Source organism: Aptenodytes patagonicus, chromosome 3 (assembly GCF_965638725.1).
Source record: "Aptenodytes patagonicus chromosome 3, bAptPat1.pri.cur, whole genome shotgun sequence".
NCBI classification, from domain to species: Eukaryota; Metazoa; Chordata; class Aves; order Sphenisciformes; family Spheniscidae; genus Aptenodytes; species Aptenodytes patagonicus.
In genome coordinates, this window is record NC_134951.1 from 98231989 (window position 1) to 98252836 (window position 20848).

The 20848-nt window shown below is 44.0% G+C and overlaps 1 protein-coding gene across 1 annotated transcript in view; it reads right to left on the reverse strand.

Annotated features, from left to right (window-relative positions):
- The window catches only part of MOCS1 (molybdenum cofactor synthesis 1), a 34490-nt gene extending 18537 nt beyond the window's left edge, over nt 1–15953 (reverse strand). Inside the window, 4 exon segments of the mRNA XM_076334384.1 lie at nt 79–243; nt 6770–6937; nt 7605–7737; nt 15854–15953. Of these exon segments, the coding sequence (XP_076190499.1) occupies nt 79–243; nt 6770–6926 (322 nt within the window). The 5' untranslated portion in view covers nt 6927–6937; nt 7605–7737; nt 15854–15953.
- Nucleotides 15954–20848: the final 4895 nt, after the last annotated feature.

A 20848-nucleotide genomic window follows, 5' to 3' on the forward strand; every position in this document is an offset into this window, starting at 1 on the left:
AGTGTGAAAGACATACCAAACAACTCACAACATTAACTGCAAGTATTAACACAGTTGCCTTAGAAGACAAGCCTGTACCTTTCCGCCGGACAATGAACTCAAATTTAGCTGGGACCAAAGTATCCAGGCTAATGTTAATGGCATTCAGTCCTGCTTCCTTCAGTCGGGGCAGCAGTCTGGCTAAGTTGATCCCGTTGGTTGTGACAGCAATGGTTTTCAGCCCTTCTAGCTTGTACAGTTGCCCTAGGAAAATAAAAAGTAAAAAGAACAGATTAAAAGAAGTAATTCAACTGTAAGTTACACAGAAAACCCAAAAGAAGATATGTGAAACAAACAAAAAAATATCACTGAGGGTGTGAGGAAAATATGGATGCTTCAGTCTTCTTCCAGCTGTATTGGTTTAAGATACCCATTTTAGCACAAATCCATGTCAAAAGGTATGAAAGACAGTAGTTTATTGCAAACAAAATTGGTTATAAAGAACACTGAAAATGCACACTAATTTTGTTCTCCATTTCTTAGAGTAAATAGCTACTTTATTGTTGGAAGAAGGCCTCTGATTTTGTTTACCTTTTCATCAATCTAGCTTTGCAAACTAAATTCTGGTGTTCTGCAATAATAATAAGCAGCAAGCCATCCCTTTCACACCTGACACCTGCATTTATCTAGCAACATTTATCCTGCTATGCTTTACCAAAAACCAGTTCTAACACAGAGGTAACTGCCAGCAGTAGTGACTTTAAACTACTGAAAGAAATAACACATACTCCTAACTAAACAGAAAAAGGTCAACATATTAGACCATTACAGAGAATCCAAGGCAACAACATCCAAGGGACAAAACACTTGCACTTGACAACTGAAATATTTCCATTACCCACAGTGGTAGCCCAGCCAACTGAAGAGGACTTACACAAGACATTAAAAAATGGCTAACAGAAGAAAACCACATAAGAAACAGTTAATATCATGAGACTAAGATTTAGAAAATAGCTGCCTTCTCATAAGCCAAATGCAGAAATCCTCAGCATACCAGATCTCCAGTGAGCAGGCTTTCAAACCTCCAGTTACAAATAGGAAAAAACCCTCATAAACCACTTGCAGAAGCAGAGCCACAGCAAAGTAATTTTCTTTTCTTATTTTCCCTCCTCCTCCCTTCTCACATAGCCTCCACCCTAATTAGTTGAGAAATATTTGAAGAACCCTTACTCTTGAGGCAGCTTTGATGACAGCACAAATATTTCATAGTCCCTTCTTCCCTCCCTATTTACCTCTGTTTGTTCATGTTGATAAGGGCTTTACTTCCGCTTTATCTCATTTGCCAGCTATTCTCAAAATATTCACCCTAAGCTGGGCCCAAAACTCTGGAATGGGACAAGCTGAGTCACACCAAAGATGCCGAAGCTTACAGCAGCAGCATTTTGCAACATGATTAGGAGCCCTGTAAAGACATTTGGAACCTGAGGCTGTAACGAAAGAGCAATCTTTACTAAAAACTAGATTTTTCTGGCATTCACCTCTCAAAATTCCTGACCAGGAATAACCTTTTCCTAGAGGATGAGTTCCATTCGCCCAAGTTTGCCAAAAATTACTTAACTCTAGCTACCGCTAGCAGCCTAGGTTTTGTGAGAGCATAGGATACACACTGCACCCAGAGGATAGCATAGGAACACCACTACTTTTATTTACAGCCTCAGAACACACAAAATGCGCAACCTCCTAACAACAGAGGAAAAAAGACTAGCTGCCATACAGGCTTCATTGCTAGAAATGTAAAATGCATAAAGGCATTGAATAAAACCAAAGCCATGCTGCAGCCTAAATGGAAAAATTAAAAAAGTAGCACCAGCTGATTAGGTCAGTTAGCACAGGCAGCAGCTGCTATCAATGCATCTTCTTCCTCATCAGACAGGATGAGATGCAGGATGAGGCACTGGAAATACCCTAATATGTGGAACCACCTGTAATAACAAATTGGAGTAACAAATAGAAGCCAACTGTGAGAAATTAGAGATGGAGACTTAACACTAAGACCAACAAGTTAAAAAGATGCAGTTAGTACACTCTGCCTTATTTGTGCAAGCTAAGAGGTGGAACATTTGCAGTTGCTGGTTTCTTGGCTTGTTGACCTCTAAATTCAAAAGGGATTAAAGAGATTTCATAACTTTGTAACTCACCTTGTACCTGTATTAAGTTTGTTTGCTGACCTTTGATCACTGCTTTAGCAACAACCAGCACAAGCAAAGGCAACTGATAAAACTATCAAGTAGAAATGGAAACAGAACAGATGCTATAATTCAATAGCATGAAGCTAAAAGCTTATATGTCAGGCTCAAGCCATCAAGTAAACCCTTTTACATTTACTTTTTCCTTTAGGATCAGGAGCATCTTCTTAAATAGACAAGTTTCTTACATATTCTCCTCCAATCGTTTCCTCAATTGCACTTCTACTGATTGAGTCCAGAAAAGGTATGTGTATCTCCTAATACATGAATGAACAAGTCTACCCTGCACCACTTCACTCTTGAAATGTGTATGTTGCTATAAAAAGTCATCCAACCATCTGTCCCCCACCCCACGGAAAATGATTTTGTCAGTGGAGATGTGTACTTCTCAGACTATTGATAATAAACAGTTATCACACAGTTTATATCCGGTGCTAATTTAAACTTTGAGTATCCCAAAGGAGATGGATTCTATATTCCACTATCAGCTGCTTCAGAAAAGTCTCAAACATACATTTTCAGCAGTCCCCAGGACATGATTTAGCTTTCAGCAAGTGTTAGTTGCTTAGTACAGTTTATGTATGTGCACGCGTTAAAAGAAGATTTGAAACAATCTAAAGAACTGTAGCAGGTCTCTGTATGTTAGGGAGTGTTTCGATTGTCTAGAGCTCAACGATTGTGATGATGATATGGTTGAGTGTTCATGGGTAAGGATGAGGGGGAAGGCCAACGAGGCAGATATCCTGCTGGGAGTCTGTTATAGACCACCCAACCAGGATGAAGGGGCGGATGAAGCATTCTACAAGCGGCTGGCAGAAGTCTCTCAATCGCTAGCCCTTGTTCTCGTGGGGGACTTCAACTTCCCGGACGTCTGCTGGAAATACAACACGGCAGAGAGGAAGCAGTCTAGGAGGTTCCTGGAGTGTGTGGAAGACAACTTCCTGACACAGCTGGTAAGTGAGCCTACCAGGGGAGGTGCCTCGCTCGACCTGCTGCTTACTAACAGAGAAGGACTGGTGGGAGATGTGGTGGTCGGAGGCCGTCTTGGGCTTAGCAACCATGAAATGGTAGAATTCTCGCTTCTTGGTGATGTAAGGAGCGGGGGCAGCAAAACCACAACCATGGACTTCCGGAGGGCAGACTTTGGCCTGTTCAGGACGCTGGTTGAGAGAGTCCCTTGGGAGACAGTCCTGAAGGGCAAAGGGGTCCAGGAAGGCTGGATGATCTTCAAGAAGGAAGTCTTAAAGGCGCAGGAGCAGGCTGTCCCTGTACGCCATAAGAAGAACGGGTGGGGAAGACAACCGGCCTGGCTGAACGGGGAGCTTTTGCTGGGACTCAGGAAAAAAAGGAGAGTTTACCGCTTGTGGAAGAAGGGGCAGGCGACTCAAGAAGAGTACAGGGATCTCGTTAGGTTGTGCAGAGAAGAAATGAGAAAGGCAAAAGCCCAGCTAGAACGCAATCTGGCCACTGTCGTTAAAGACAACAAAAAAAGTTTTTACAGATATATTAATGACAAGAAGAAAGCCAAGGAGAATCTCCATCCTTTATTGGATGCAGGGGGGAACATTGTCACCGAGGATGAGGAAAAGGCTGAGGTACTCAATGCCTTCTTTGCCTCAGTCTTTAACAGGCAGACCAGTTATCCTCAGGGTACTCGGCCCCCCGAGCTGGAAGACAGGGACGGCGAGCAGGATGAACCTCCCATAATCCAAGAGGAAGCAGTCAATGACCTGCTACGCCACCTGGATGCTCACAAGTCTATGGGGCCGGATGGGATCCATCCGAGAGTGCTGAGGGAGCTGGCGGAGGTGCTCGCCAAGCCGCTCTCCATCATTTATCAGCAGTCCTGGTTAACGGGGGAGGTCCCGGACGACTGGAGGCTTGCCAATGTGATGCCCATCTACAAGAAGGGCCAGAAGGAGGATCCGGGGAACCACAGGCCTGTCAGCCTGACCTCGGTGCCGGGGAAGATTATGGAGCGGTTCATCTTGAGGGCGCTCACAAGGCATGAGCGGGACAACCAGGGGATCAGGCCCAGCCAGCATGGGTTCATGAGAGGCAGGTCCTGCCTGACCAACCTGATCTCCTTCTATGACCAGGTGACCCGCCTAGTGGATGAGGGAATGGCTGTGGATGTGGTCTACCTGGACTTCAGTAAGGCCTTTGACACTGTCTCCCACAGCATTCTCCTAGAGAAACTGGCAGCTCACGGCTTAGACAGGTGTACTCTTTGCTGGGTCAAAAACTGGCTGAACGGCCGGGCCCAGAGAGTTGTGGTGAATGGAGTCAAATCCAGTTGGCGGCCGGTCACGAGCGGTGTTCCCCAGGGCTCAGTACTGGGGCCGGTCTTGTTCAATATCTTTATCGATGATCTGGATGAGGGCATTGAGTGCACCCTCAGTAAGTTTGCAGACGACACCAAGCTGGGCGGGAGTGTTGATCTGCTCGAGGGTAGGAAGGCTCTGCAGAGGGACCTGGACAGGCTGGATCGATGGGCCCAGGCCAACTGTATGAGATTCAATAAGGCCAAGTGCTGGGTCCTGCACTTCGGCCACAACAACCCCATGCAGCGCTACAGGCTTGGGGAAGAGTGGCTGGAAAGTTGCCTGGCAGAGAAGGACCTGGGGGTGCTGGTTGACAGCCGGCTGAACATGAGCCAGCAGTGTGCCCAGGCGGCCAAGAAGGCCAATGGCACCCTGGCCTGTATCAGAAATAGTGTGGCCAGCAGGACTAGGGAAGAGATCGTGCCCCTGTACTCGGCACTGGTGAGGCCGCACCTCGAATACTGTGTTCAGTTTTGGGCCCCTCACTACAAGAAGGATGTTGAGGTGCTGGAGCGTGTCCAGAGAAGGGCAACGAGGCTGGTGAAGGGTCTGGAGAACAAGTCTTATGAGGAGCGGCTGAGGGAACTGGGGCTGTTTAGCCTGGAGAAAAGGAGGCTGAGGGGAGACCTCATCGCTCTCTACAACTACCTGAAAGGAGGTTGTAATGAGGTGGGTGTCAGTCTCTTCTCCCAAGTAACTAGCGATAGGACGAGAGGAAACGGCCTCAAGTTGCACCAGGGGAGGTTTAGATTGGACATGAGGAAAAATTTCTTTACTGAAAGAGTGGTTAAACATTGGAACAGGCTGCCCAGGGAAGTGGTTGAGTCCCCATCCCTGGAGGTATTTAAAAGACGTGTAGATGAGGCGCTTAGGGACATGGTTTAAGTGGGCATGGTGGTGTTGGGTAGGTGGTTGGACTCGATGATCTCAGAGGCCTCTTCCAACCTTAATGATTCTATGATTCTATAACTCAAATTCTGCAGAAGACATTTTTAGACTTGTTTTCCCTTCAATGAGTTTTCCCATAGTTGTCACACATGATCTCTTTAGTTTTGAGACTTTTATCTTGATCCCAAACTTGTGCACCATAGAGTAACGCCAAAGTCTGAGAAGACTAAAAGTGTTTATAGACTTAATTTGCCAATTTTCAATATACCTTAGAAAAAAACCAGCCAGGCTAATACAAATTCATGACAGAATGAACTAATGCAACAGGACAATCATCTTAACATCCATTTCCTTTACCCTAAGATCACTACTCTCGTCATCCATTAAAATGATCACTATGAATCTGTCAAAGTTCAGCTGTGAACAAGAACACAGGCAGAATAATGAAAACAGAGCAGGAGCCGAAACCAACTGTTTTCTGCACTAAAGCTCAGTGTATCAGTAGGCAGTTACTCTACTTTCAAGACCTTCATCTTCCATATTAATCTTTTGTTATCTACAGTACTTATAACAAGTATACGTGCAGAAACAGACAAGTTCAGTTGCCTACAATACACCAAAGTGCACCCACCTACATAACCTTAATCTAATACATTGCCACTACATTGCCACTACACAAAGCTATTGTAATGTCCATAACATACAAGACTTTGGACAGGGAAAAAAGCACCGGGCTCAACAAAAAAAACAGGTGCAGTCAGTCAACACAACACCAATTGAAGGAGATAGGCTTCTAAAATTACCCAGTAATTTATCTTCCATTGAAGTAATAGTCTTCATCAATAACTGTAAAAACAGGCATTTCCACCACTCCTTATTAACAGATGTCACTTGCTTGTCTGTGTTTATCAAGGCAACAAAACAAAACCACAAAACAAAACCCCCCAAAAATCCAGAAGAAAAGTGCTTACAAAGAAAACAGGTTATCAACTGTTCCTCCCTAGTGAGGACCTGGTCACATCAATTCTTGATTTTTCACCCCAAGGCTGCATTATTGCAAGCTATTCTAGTAGTTGTTGAACATGAAGACAACGCTAAGTTCAGCTGTTATAATATCAAGAGAGGTAAGTTCCATCCAAGCAGGAGAGCAGAACTGGAAGTTTTCTGAAAGGAACTATCTTGCATTTCACAATGTTGGGAAAAAGCACCGTTGTTTAATGTATAATTATTCTTCAGGTTGCTGGACTGTATTAGTAGATAGTTATAAACGTAGTTCTTGGATCAATATATAGCAAGTAACTTTGAAACACACTGTATTTATTGGGAACTCACCCACAATATCAACCACATCGGGACGGATAAGTGGCTCTCCTCCTGTCAGTCGGATCTTCTCTACACCTTCTTTCACAAACAGTCTGGCTAGGGTGATTATCTCCTGAGCAGTAAGTAGCTCCGATTTAGGGGTCAGCTGAACACCTTCCTCTGGCATACAATACTGACCTGAAACAAAGAATACAGAAATACATGGGAAAAAAATAACCAGCAGCAGTTAATCTAATATTGATGGGCAAAATGCACCAAGTGCAACCATCTTTAATGGATGTCAAACAACTCTGCTTTTCTGAAATACAGATAAGATCATACACCAAATCTTACAATCTCCTACAATTTCTTGTTTTCCTTCAGAAGAAAACCCAAGACTCACTTGATAGGTCTCAAAATTACAATGGATCCACTTTGAAGGAAAAGCTGATCTTATTTCTATCTAACCTGCATTCAAACAGAGACACCAAACTGAACTGGCAAGCACTGGGACATTGCCACAAACTTTGCAGACGTAATTGTGGGAATGCCTAGGGCATGCTCCTCACACACTTTGGGTACGGCATACAAACATCCACAAGCACCATCATCCAAACCACACCAAGTCTGATGAAAGACCTGTCACTCCCATCTATCTCTGGCAGATCCCTAGGCTTACTCCTGCTTCTCCATTCCTCCAGCAGTGCAGCCCCAAATCAGTCTCTATCTATCCTTCACCATATTATTTTGTGAAGACAAGAAACAGCACAGGGCCAACACAGCAATAAGAACCCTAACTCAATTCTTGACCTTTGCACGATATGGTGCATAAGAGCTTTGTGCAAGAAAGCAAGCAGACACTTACACCTGAGGTTGCATTTCTCAGTCAAAGAAATTCGCAAGTAGTTGTGCTGACGCCCAAAGCTGTCTGTCAAAAAAGCAGAGAAGGGAGCAGCATGTTCCAGTAGAAAGCGTCCTCTCCCTGAGCTTTGCAATTCCTGTAATGAAAACAAGCAAGTGCCAAATATTTGAATAGTTATCCTATCAACTTGCTGTATAAATATTAACTTTGAACTCAACTGATAATTACTATTCCATTTTTCCCCACAGGAACAGCTGCACAAGAAAACCCATGACTTGTCTTTATGCTCAAAACTGGCCATTTATTGATTACGTTTCACACCCTACTTAATTCCATGGAACTGTACTAAAATTTTCCCTGTGCATTTTAAGACACAGGCTCTTTGCCACAGGTGCTTCGGGCTTTTTGTGTAGAATAGGAGGCAACTTTTTTCAATTGTGTGTTTCTTCTCTTTCCAAAATCAATGATCCAGGACAACCCAATGTCACTACAGCCCTCAGATAAATTAGATCATATGGAAGGGTCCCTCCCTGCACTTCAGCACAAGAGAACCAAAAGTTGATGAAACACTGCATCTCTGCTTGTGTCCCTACCAACTTTCATGTGCCAGACATAACATCTTGTTAATAGCAAAACCATATTATTGCTGTGTACAATTATGTTTCATGATGTCTGTTTCAAGAACATTTCCAACAAGGTCTTCTTGCCCAAATCCATACAACAGAATACTTCCAAAAAGCTTGTCTCCATTAAAAGATGATAAATAATACAGGACACAGTAGGACTGGAAAAGAAATGTATGATCCTGAACACTCCACCTGTTCAAGCCTGCATAAAAAGATTCAGATTTTTAAAAATGTCTTTATTAACTGTCATGAAGTGAATATTAAAAGTGATTTCTATTTACAGTTTTGGGTTTTTTTTAAAGCACAGCGTAACATATTCTAGAGCAACACAGTTTTCAGAAAGTACTGAGTGTTTGCCCTCCAGAATGAGGGCTGATCACTTTAGGTATCAAATGAAATATCCCAAATTAGTAGCTGCTACTGGAAACAAATACAGTTCAAGCTTATACCAAGCATCTTTAGAACATCACTACCATCAACACCAGAACACTGTTGGTTATAGCAAGGTCTAACTGCAGGGAGTCCCACTGCCTTTAGCCCATGACTTTCAAATTACCATGTTATATCTATATTTTTCTACACCTGTAAAGCAGAGCTGAAACCACTCTGCTACTTTTAGAAAATATTTCAATACCTTAAGTGAAACATACAGTAACTGAACCAACTCTTATCACAGTACTGCAGAAAAGCAAGAGTTTACCAACGTGCTTCAATCAGCTGGTGGATACTTGGTTCAGGCACTACATACAAACGTCCACAAACAACATCATCCAAACCCTGCCAAGTCTGGTGTCTTTTCATCTACTATATCACAGTTAAATTAACATTTTATAGGAGGCCAATTTAATAACTCTGACAGAGGCCAGCTGCATAGCATCACAAAACAAAACAGAGAAAACAGGATCAAAATAATTAAAGGAACTACCTTCACTGTGATCTTGTTAGTTAACCACATACAGACACTTAATATCCAGCTGAGAAAACTGGAAGAAACCTAAAGGACTCCTGGATGTACAGTGAACTTCATCTCCAGTGAAAGAGCACATACAAAACCGTTTCTGGATACATGGTGTTCACAAAGTTAAAAAAGTGAGGGGGGAAATAATCAGCTGCAGAATTGTGCCTCAAGTCAAAATCATGCTGGCTAGTCTTGATAGGCTGCAGCAGGCAAAGGATTAGATAAAGTTTTGACATAAATTTAAGATGTAGAATAAGGAACCAGACAAAATGACACATTAGCTAGTATTCAAGCTGCTTAACTGAGCAAAAGTTATGATTTCCATCTAGTGAAAAACAGACCTGTGAAATCTCCAGACATACTAAAATCGGTACATATGGGATGATGCCAAAGGACTCGGCAGAAACACACACAGCTGCGGCCACCATCTCCCTGGCTCTGGTCATCACTAGTAGTAACCACAGGAGTTAATCCTGCACAGTATTTCCAAACAGCCCTAGCAAGAAGTCTGGAAATGGTCAGCTAAAATGTTGAACCACCCAGGTATGCTTCCTCAAAACATTTTATTCTGAAAGCATTTGTAAGAAAGATCTGGGGGTGGGTGGAGACGACACCCTCAGTGACCAGATCAGCCAGACAGCAAAGGTTACCTGGGGAGAGGCCCAACTTCAGCTGTCAGCAGCTGCAGCAATTTTGATTCCAGCTGCGCTAACACCACGGCTGCTGCTAAACTTATAAGCAGGAGCAAGCCCTTCTTGGCAGCACAATCTTTCCACCAGTCTTTAAACGATCCACTACACTTCTTGATCCAAACAGCTTTGTGGTTAGATAAGAAGATCTCTAAGAACGTCCCTGGCGGGGGGCGGGGGTGGGGGGGTGGGTAGAGAAGATAAAGGAGACACAAAGTGGCTGATTTCAAAGTGCAGAAAGCATCTGTTTACCCATGATAAAACAGCTGTACTAGTTTCCACGTATTTGCTTTTCAGCCAGAAGAAAGAAATCTCTTTCAGTTTCTGTTTTGAAATGGCCACAACAGCAGAGGAATAAGGGGCACAAGGCCAGCCCTCCCCAGGCCTGGCCTTCCCTCCCTGCAGCATCAAAGGCGTCACTGACCCCTCCGCAGCCACATGCGCTGCTCACACTTACACACATTCTTACATCTCCCTCTTCTCCAGTGCGCACAGGCAGAACAAGTAATCTGGTTTTTAATCCCCCAGGGGAAACGCTCCAGCCTGGGCACCTGCGGGTCGTTTGAGAGCTCCACACAGCTTTACTTTCCCCAGAAAGTCCCAAGTTGGGAGCTTGCTTTGTTGGAAATGCTGGCTCTGTTGCACTTACTGTGAGAGTTTCTCAGAATACAAGCAGGGTTGAGTCAAAGAGCCCAGCTAAATATTCAGACTTCATTTCTGCTTCTTCCCCAGTTAGAAAACTCACCCTTAGACAGAGTAAATCTGAAGATATTTTAAATACTGCCAACTTACAAAAAAACCACAAGTATTTTCTCTTGAAAACTGCACTGCTTTCTGGACTGGTTGGATTTCTGACGTTCTCCTTCCTATTATTTTGGAAAGGTGTTCACATTTGAGAGGGAAAGCACTCCCATGCTTATTAAAATTCTTTTAGCCCTTCCTGTAGGAGCACTCCTCTAGTGTTTCTCTCTCAGTAACTCATTTTTGCACCTTTTTCAGGACCAGGCTTCCTTACCCACTCCACTTGCAGAAAGAATAGTATGAACCTCCTGTCTCCCTGTTTTAGAGTGTGCATTACAGGGAGAAAAAGAAGTGAAAAGTTATCCTCCCTGACGGAAGGGAGGCAAGAGAGGGAGACTTTAATGATTGTATCTAATGGATGCTAAAACTGTATACTTTCTTTTCAAATACAATAATAAGCTTAAAGTAATTTCCTATTTTCAGGAAGGAGCCTGGAGTGGGATGCAGGAGACAGCGGTTCTGTTCCTGGTCTGCCATCCACCTGCATGGCTGTTACAGGCAAGGAAACTAAAGAGGTTTACTGGAGGAATAGTATTACCCTTCATTAATTACTCTGAAGTGAACTGTTAAGAAGCAGCATTTAAAGAACAGGCACTCAGCAGGCAGTTGGTGTCAATATACTTTAAAGTTCCTGTTGGAAATAACTAACTTTTTCTGTCTTGCTGAACAATAGTGGGTGTTGGGATGAGGAAAAGAAAAAAGTTTTCCAGAGCTACTAGAGCTTCGTTCCATCAACTTCTTGTCAAGTACAGAGGTGGGTTTGTCTAGGAGGAAAGAGTGACTGGAGATGGAATTTTTAAGCTGTTAGTTCAGTGTCTGTCCAGTTTGATGTCAGCAAGGAGGAATTAGGAGGCACCCATGAGGAGTTCAGTAGCATTAGCTTGAGCTCCACTGGGAGTGGATCCTGTATTACCAAAACTGCCACTGCACCCAGCACTGACTCATATTTTTATCAATTCCACAGGGAAGGCCAAATATCAGAGATGGAAACTCAGCTGCCTTCCTGGTAAATCAGGGCAAGGATGAAGCACTCTCTCAGGTAGTCGTGTAAGTAGGATTTTCTGAAGGGGAAGAATAGGATGAGGTTGGACCTAGTCACTTGCAGCCTGCGTGAGAGCTGTCAGAGCAGGGAGAAAGCAAAAGCTGCCTGCTGCAGTTCCCAGTCTACAGGGAAAGGGTTATTCAGTTCCCTGCAGTTGGTAAAGATGGGCGATTCTCGGTATTTTAACGTATCGATGCCCAACCACGTACCTTTTTCACTCAAAAGGGATGGCTATAATCCCAAAGTCCCCACTCCCCTCTCTCCATAGTTGACAGGAGACACTTCTGCACATTAGAGGAGTATGCCCTGTCACACAGTGTGCTTTACCTGACCCATCAAAAAACAGTTTCGGTCTCCGGGCTGTCAATGCTATGTTCTATACTAGTTTTGAGAGAATGAAAGCTTAGATGACTGCACCTAGAAGCTATATTTTGACAAGCTGTCAACCCTCCAGACCTGCCAATTCACCTGTGATTTCCAGAACACTTCTAACAATGCAGCACAATTGGAAGCTGTCAGAGGTATCAATAACCACCAGGAACACCACAAACCAACAGATACCGGAAAGGCTCAGTTAAACACAAGGGGGAAGAGAACAGAGCTCTTACCTATTTATCAAGCTGAAGATCGAGTACTATATTTGCTCTAGCCTTCCACCTTTGCCTTATCCCCAGTGATATTTGTGCACTATGAAACAGCAATGCTTGCAAACACTTCTTCTGGACAGGCCCTGGGGACCACCACAACCTGTGTACTTATGGCACTGTTAGCGCTGCTCCTGCACCCACTGGCTCTTTCAGCTCCTGCAATCCTGTTGGGTCTATGCATCAGTGCTGCCGCCTCTAACGCTGCTGCACCAGCATCATAGACAGAGCTCAGCAAAAGCTCTTCTGTTTCGTGCCTCACTTTTAATATCTTAGTCTGTAGGGAAGCGGTGACATCGTGTCCTTGATCAACCTGGAAATTGGACAACCACAGAGGCTGAAATGGGTCTAAGTAGGCCAAGCGCCAGAATGAGGTCTGAGCTGAGAAGTCCAAGACAAATATTTTTCTGAGGGCACAGCAGCTGCTGCCCAACAGTTGACCCCAAACAGCATGCTACAGTTCTAGTTACTGGCAGAGAGAGTACTGCTCAGGGACTTTGACCAGCTACCCACAAAATGGAGCTCCAGGACACAGAGAGTTTCAGACATGACTGGCCAAGAATAAAGGCCATATGAGGTCTTTCTAGACAAGCTGGGCTCTCCCCTTTATCCCAGTAGTGAAGGCTTCATTGAGGCCACGGAAAATTTCAGGTGGTTATGTTTGAGTTACAGGATCTACATAAACAGATAGAGGAAGCTGAAATGAAACTTCCTATCAGGATGCCAAAGACCTTTACTGGAAATGATACATCTAGAGCAGGATTAAAAAAAAAAAAAAAACCTGCTAATTTCCTTAATGTTATTGCTCTCAAGCCTCACTATCTTAAGAGCCCTCTCATCTTCCTCCTTTGTTTCAAACAGCTGAGGTTTTTGCATGTAAGCTTCCAGCTTACAATTAAAAAAAAAAAAGTACAAATTACTTTTTCTATTGTACTGGAAAATACACAGTTTTGTAGTAGAAATATGTAATCCTACTTTTTTTTTTTTAATTCAAGAATATAATTTGGACATGTATCGTCATATGCATAAGATGACAGGATGGCATCAGACTTTCCTTTGTTAACTGTGAATTAGTCAAGAAATGCTTGTACACAACCAAACCACCATGAAAACACTGCTTTCAGAGTGCCTGTTGCTACCTGCCCTTATCTAGTCTTAGAAAAAGGGACTCCATCCTGTGTACATCTCCAAGACTGACAACTGTATCTTAAAAACTAAGATACAAACTGGCTCAAACATGTGGACTAACCAGTCCAATAATAAGCTGATCAAGTTCTGGGGTTTATTTGTAAGCAGTTTAGGTTCAGCTTCCCAGGTATATCTGATTTCACTTTCAAAATTGACATAAATTTTCACAGCCTCAGATTTGCCTGGTCAGGTTATCTGGTCAGTATCATTTCACTTCTATAAATTCATGTATTTTCACCACATATTCCATATAGAGAACATTACGAGGACTTAATGGACATCCAAAACACAAATAAAAGCTATTAAGTGTTTCTGCTGGAGGGAGTCGCTTACCAAGCAGTCATAGAAAGTGTTATTACAGATAGCAAATGCAGGATACAGAGTGCATAGCATGCACACATTCTCCCTCTGTCTCAAAAAACAGCATGTAGGAACAGGCTAAAAAGGCCATAAGTTGAACATACGGTCACCACACAATACCAATACAGCAGCTGTACCGATTCCACTGTTTGTAACCTAACCTAAATACTTAAAACGGATGGCCTTGGACACAGCCTTTCAGTTGTCTCCTGAAGCTGAGTTACAGAATTCTTCCTTCCACAGCTGGAAGGACCATTTTAAAAGGGGATGAAATACAGAGAGTCTAGTGCTCTCTTCTCCCCTTTGCACCCCCTGCACCCAACTGAAATCTCATGAAACTAAACAGAACCCATGAACATTTTCAGAAGTAAAACCCAGAAGATAGTCAGGCAGTATTCACAATAGTTTTCAATGTCTGAACATCCTGTCATCTGAAAGCACATTCCACTGTCCCCTGTAGCTGTAACGCTAATTGCTCCTCTCTACAGACGAATCCCAGGAGCAACCGGGAACAGAAAGGAGCAATGAGTATATTATCACTGTATAGTTGCTAAGTTTACACTGTCCTTGCTTTTGAATTAGCTTGCTTCTCAAGCCCTGCAGGGTATCAGCCAGTGCCCCAGAACACCTGTCAGAGTTACTATGCCACACACACAAATCACCCATCCCATTCTTCCAGCCACTGTGGCTTTTGTCTCTTAAGGGAGTAGGACTTTCAGAGATGGATGTTGTAATCAAGCTCTCTCAAAAGTATTCCTGAATGTACGTTAAAACTACTCGATTTATAGAAAGTAGTTAAAAGTAATTCCAATCAGAATTTATAAAAAAGTACGTAGTTTAGAAAAAACAAAAAGAAACTCAATAACCTTTCTAGATTCCTGAGCCAAGTAAGCATTCAATAAAGCAATGCACAAATCTATTTGACTTTCTGTAAATACGTAAGTGGTAGTGAATGCATTCAATTCTGGCAACACGAAGACTGTCACTAGTAGCTTTAGCTTATTTTCTGCTTGTTAAAGCCAGTCATGCAATTGCAAATAAATCAATAAATCATGTCCCAGCTGGGATTACCCTGCACGCCATGCCCTATTTCTGCTAGACAGTTACAGAACCTTTGCCCTTCTGCGCAGCTTTTTCTCCTGCATTTGGACACCAAGAGATCGAATCCATCTGGAGAACCAAAAGTTAAACTAGGAGGAGCTAGACCTGGACAACACCTGTGTTGATTTCACTCCAGCGAGGGAACAAACAGCTTCATTGCAAAGCTCGCGTGACCACCGAAAGCTGCCAAACCACTTGATTTTGACCTAGGCAGATCAAATGCCGTTGTGTAATCTCTTCTTTGACTGGGAAGGAACACAGAACTGTTCAGCCCAAGAGACTGAATATCCTACTTACTTTCAAAGTAAGGGCGACATTTCAACAAAGTAAGGACATGCAATTATATATTCCATATGGCTGCCCCCCCCGGGGGTAAATATATAATATTATAACATTATAATACAAATTACCTAGCGGTCTGGGACAGGTTACAAAATTAAGTATTTCTATTAGAAAGCACGAGGCAGAGTTTCAGCGCCGTCCACCCCAGCAGATTCCAGCTGCGGTGCCCCCACACTGCAGACGATTACGGTAGGGGAACTCTCAAACCCAGGCTCCCCTCGGGAACCCCGCCAGGCGAAGCCTGGGTTATCACAAGTACCCCTCCACAAACTACGTTGTCTTAATTTAAGTGCAAGGCACCAGCCCAGGACTCAAAATCCCAAACGCGACCTCCGGCGGCCGCACGCCTCCCAGGCGCGCCCCCGGCAGCGGCACCCGCCCGTTACCGGCCGCCAGCCCCGGCGACCACCTTCGGCCCCAAACCCTCCGTTCACCCCGCGGCGCCGCACCGGCCTCGCCTCACAGCCCTCCCCCGCCGGACCCCTCCGCGCCCCGCCTCACCTGAGCCGCGGCGGAGGGAGCCCTCACGGGCGCCCCGGAGCTGCAGGCGCGGCCCGGGGCTGCCCCGAGGGTCCCCCGCAGGAGCGCGGCGCCGCTGCGCCGCCCCCACGCCGCCACCGCCATGCGGCTCGCCGGCCCCCAACCGCGGGGGGCTCTGGCGCCGCCGCCAGCCTCGCACCGTCACGCGGGGGAGAGGCAGCCAATCAGAGCGACCGCAGGTGCGGCGCTGCACGCCGGTAGTTGTAGTCCGCTCCCCTCAGCCGGGAGGGAGCGCGGGCGGGGGGAGCCGCTGCCACCGGCGGCCCGCAGGTCCCTCGCCCCCGCCGCGCCCTCGTGGGGCAGGGGCCCCGGACAGCTCCTGCGAGCCCCGCGTCCCTCAGCAGCAAGGGCAAAACGTGCACTGACAGCCTTTATTGTCCGCCTTCCCCTGCCCTCGCCTCGGCCCTCCAAAAGTCAGGTGCAGAGCCGGAGGTGTGCCGGCCGGTCCTGCCTGCCGGCTGCCTTCGTGGGAAACACGTCGGACACGGGGTACCTGTCCCAGCAGGGACAGGCAGAGGACCAGGAAACACGGTTATCCTCAGCTGGGGAAAATTTTTTGGTGGAAACGATGACTTAAACCTGTTGTGGTTTAATCCCAGCCAGCACCTAAGCACCACACAGCCGCTCGCTCACTCCCCCCCTGTGGGATGGGGGAGGGAATCGGAAGGGTAAAAGTGAGAAAACTCGTGGGCTGAGATAAAGACAGGTTAATAGGGAAAGCAAAAGCCGCGCATGCAAGCAAAGCAAAACAAGGAATTCATTCACCACTTCCCATCGGCAGGCAGGTGTGCAGCCATCTCCAGGAAAGCAGGGCTCCGTCACGCGTAACGGTTACTTGGGAAGACAAACACCATCACTCTGAACGTCCCCCCCTTCCTTCTTCTTCCCCCAGCTGTATATGCTGAGCATGACGTCATATGGTGTGGAATATCCCTTTGGTCAGTTGGGGTCAGCTGTCCCAGCTGTGTCCCCTCCCAACTTCTCGTGCACCCCCAGCCTGCTCGCTGGTGGGGTGTGGTGAGAAGCAGAAAAGGCCTTGACTCTGTGTAAGCGCTGCTCAGCAGTAACGAAAACATCCCTGTGTTATCAACACTGTTTTCAGCACAAATCCAAAACACAGCCCCATACTAGCTACTGTGAAGAAAATTAACTCTACCCCAGCCAAAACCAGCACAAACCTCAGTCCTGTCCAAGTCTCAAGTAAAATCTGTAAAACATTTTCAGAAGACAGACACAGGAACTAAATATTCTAGTCTTACAGGGCATAAGAAAACAATATTTCAGTTTTCCAGCCTATTATATTTTCCCCGACACTGTCAGACAAGGGACCTTATGGTGAAACATCCGGTGGCCCACTCTCCACCTCCACTGGGTGGTGGGTCTGCAGAGTGTGGTCGCCCATTGCTGAGCTGAACTTGAGGCACTTGTTCTGAACCGGTTTCACACATGAAAGGAGGGATCAGGTGCCCAAAATTTCCCTGGATCCCCTTCCCCGAATCATGTCAGCTAGTCTTCCAAGAGACATGTGTTTCCCTAAATGACTTTTATTGCTCTTAACTTTAGAACTATGCAGCTGTTGTATTGCTGTAGCTGTTAAGAGTAAAACTCACACCTTTATACACCATGCTGCTTCTGTGATAACTCTTCCAGTTTAAATAATTTTATTTTCCATTACCAAATTAGTGTTGTGCAACTAATGGTTGCAAAAACATTAACAATTCTCTGCACAGTCTTAATCCTTTAGTGTTTGACCTGTGCAGTACTTGTTGATGTGTGAGTAATTGGGCCTTAGAACTGCTTGTGTCAGCTGTTATTTCAAGACATAGGTTAGGTGCTAGTTATAGATTATAGGTTATATAATATATATATATAATATATATATAACTGCATATATATATATATGCAGTTATAGGTGCTAGTACAGATTCACCTTTTTTCTGTAGCAAAACATCTTCTTCTGTCAAATTCAGTCTTAAGCATTTAGATATTAGACTTTATTCAGTCTTTAGGCTGGATAGAAACTAACAGGAAAACTTAATGCAACATTGCTTTTTTTTTTTTTTCTTTTTTTTCCCCAAAACTGAAGACATTTGAAAAGAAATACAGATTTGAATGACCTGTGATGTGGCCAAATCTATTCTGAAACCATTCTTATCAGTATGATGTCAAGGTAATATATACACAGATCAAAAAACCAGAGAAGTTAACAAGGCAAAATACTCTTTTTAATTAGTTTTCAAAGGATGCAAAAGCAACCCTGATGTTTATATTTATGATAGCTTTATGAAGCATCACTTCTCCCTGTAGAACTGGAATAACTGTAATTAAAGGATTTCCTGAATTTAATTGAACAGCAAGTGATAATGAAGGCTGAAATACAGAAAACAGTTTAGCTCCATATTAAATGTAGTAATTGTTCAACTAAGTGAACCTTTCAACTGCAAAAAAAGTTTAATTAGATGTAAAGTGAATAAAGATCAAAATTTGTTACAACCTCAGAAAGAGACAAAAATTATCATTTGCTTAATCAGCATTAAAAAAATCTGCAGGATCTCTAATATCTTTCTCCAGTAAGTGTTCTTAGCTACAGTGAAGGGTCTGTTTCTATGGTTCTGCAGTTATTTTATTTTACTTAAAGACTGTGTTAAGCTTGACTTACATCTGTAATCCAATTGAATATGGCAGGACTGAGCATATCAGGAAAGTTAAGAAATGAAATGTCTTTGCATACTTGAAGCCTTATATTTTTCCAGTTTTATCAGACTGTACAAATACAGGCATATCTCATTAAACCGGCATAAAATCAGCTTTTACACTTCCAAAGGCAATCTCTTACTCTCAGAAGTAGCTGCTGCTGGTTGACAGGAACACTTGCCCAGAATTAAACAAAACCGTAAAATAGATGTAAAGGAATAAGAGCATCTGCATAAGAGATGATTCCATTTTAACTTTACTGGGATACCGTCACGTCATGTCATGTCATGTCATGTCACGTCATGTCATGTCATAGGTCGTGAAGAGTAAGGGGTTTTGCACATCTGAGACAGCAGCTGGAAGTTTGATTTTGCTGCTTTTCTCAGCAGCTGTCTGAAAAACTAGTACTCAGTAAAGAATTAAAGGTTTGAGGTTTGTATATTTAGGCCAAGATGCTGTGCAGTGTCATGCCCTTGCACTGTAATTGAAGTTGTGTGTGACATTCTACCATGGCAAAATAATACTTACCTACATCTAGCTGCAGAGACCACTGTCACTCTAGTGAAGCTCAAGACAGTTACTCAAGGCAATCTTAGGATCCACAGAAGCTCTTGCCACTGGTCTTTCAGTGGTGTCCCAGACATTGTGCAAACATTCACTTGTGTGGCACAAATTCTGTAGTCCAAATTCCAAAGAAGTTTCCTGCCCTTCCTGCTGCTGCCTTCCTTTCTGACTTACAGGGAGCCTAGATTAGCCACGTCTTATTTAGCTGTTTATTTGTTTCAAGATTTTGCTGAATTCACACTTAACACCTTACAGGTCTCATTCAGCACTCTTGCACATTCAGAGATTAACTAGCTTTCCTCAAGAGACGCTGCACTGGGCCATTCATAAAAATCTGTGTGCTGACCACAGAGCATTACACCCACACGGGCAATTGAAGGGCAAGTCCAGTCCATGTACCAGCATCCTCTGTGAGCCTATCTCAGAACAATACGAAAATACAAAGTGCTGGACTACTTCCAGTGCTGTTCATGCTTCAAATAAGCACTGAACAAAGTTTTAAAGATATGTTAATAATGAAATAATAATAATAATTTAAAAGTCTCAGGAGAGAGCACAGCATGTGAGCTGGATGGATCTGCCACACCGAGTCACAATTGCCCCATTGTTCAAACTAGATATCCGTTAGGAGTTTCTCAACATCTTTCTGAAACTTTGGGCTACATGCCTGAACAAAAACCAGGGCAAAGTGGAAGACCTGATCCTGTCCTCACGTGGGCTGGAACACAGCCAGGGCTTGTGTTGGGACTGCAGTTAGGAAAGACTGCGGGAGTGCCTAGTCTAGGGCAAGCAAGGGAAGGCCTCCATGTCCAGCTTCCTGAAAATTGAGCATGAAATAACTGTTAGACTTTGCAAAGACAAGGTAATTGTTTTGTCTATTTCTTGCAAAAGCAGAACATTGTCCCTCTCTGCATTTGTTACTAGTGAGCAACATAGGCACTCCTTTAAAGAAACTACCGTGAGGATAGAGATTCACTGTTAAACTTCAGGGCATATGTGAGGTATGAATGACTAGCTTAGGACATCTCACAGTTGCTCATGAGCATCACAGCATTTTTCAGTTCAAAGCACACCGCTGCATAATTATTCTTATCTACACTTGAGAAATCCTAGGGAGCTGATACAGCAGAGGCTTCTCTTATAGTTTGCTTTCCTCATTAGAAAGAGGCATGAGAGCCTTCCTGGTGTTTCTTCCTGGTAGCTGACACAAAATAACATCCACAGTTCTCTAGGACATACTGCTCCCATGGAAGTAAAAAGCATATGTCAAAAAACACACAGAGTTACAAATAGGGATTTTGTAAACACCCATGCCAAGGCTGCCACAAAAACAACAGTCTCTCACAGATGCAGAAGAAATCAGAACAAGACCAGCCATTCTAATCAAATTGATCTGAAAATCATTGGCATGGAACCAGCCAGGCTGGTTAGAAAATAGGTGTCGATGCTATCTTCTCCTATCCCTCCTTACCTTCTGTGTGCTGGAGAAACCCTCTCCTCCCTCATCTTATTACCCTCCTCCTTAGCTGTATTTTCTTTGATGTTGTCCAATTTTTCTGCTCACAACAATGAGAAAAGAAAAAAATGTTTGTTTAATGCTACTAAACTCATAGTGATTAAGTTTTTGGCATTCTCTGTTTGAGCAGTATCTAGCAGTGTCTAGAGTAATGGGCTGTAGAATACCAAGGAATCCAACTG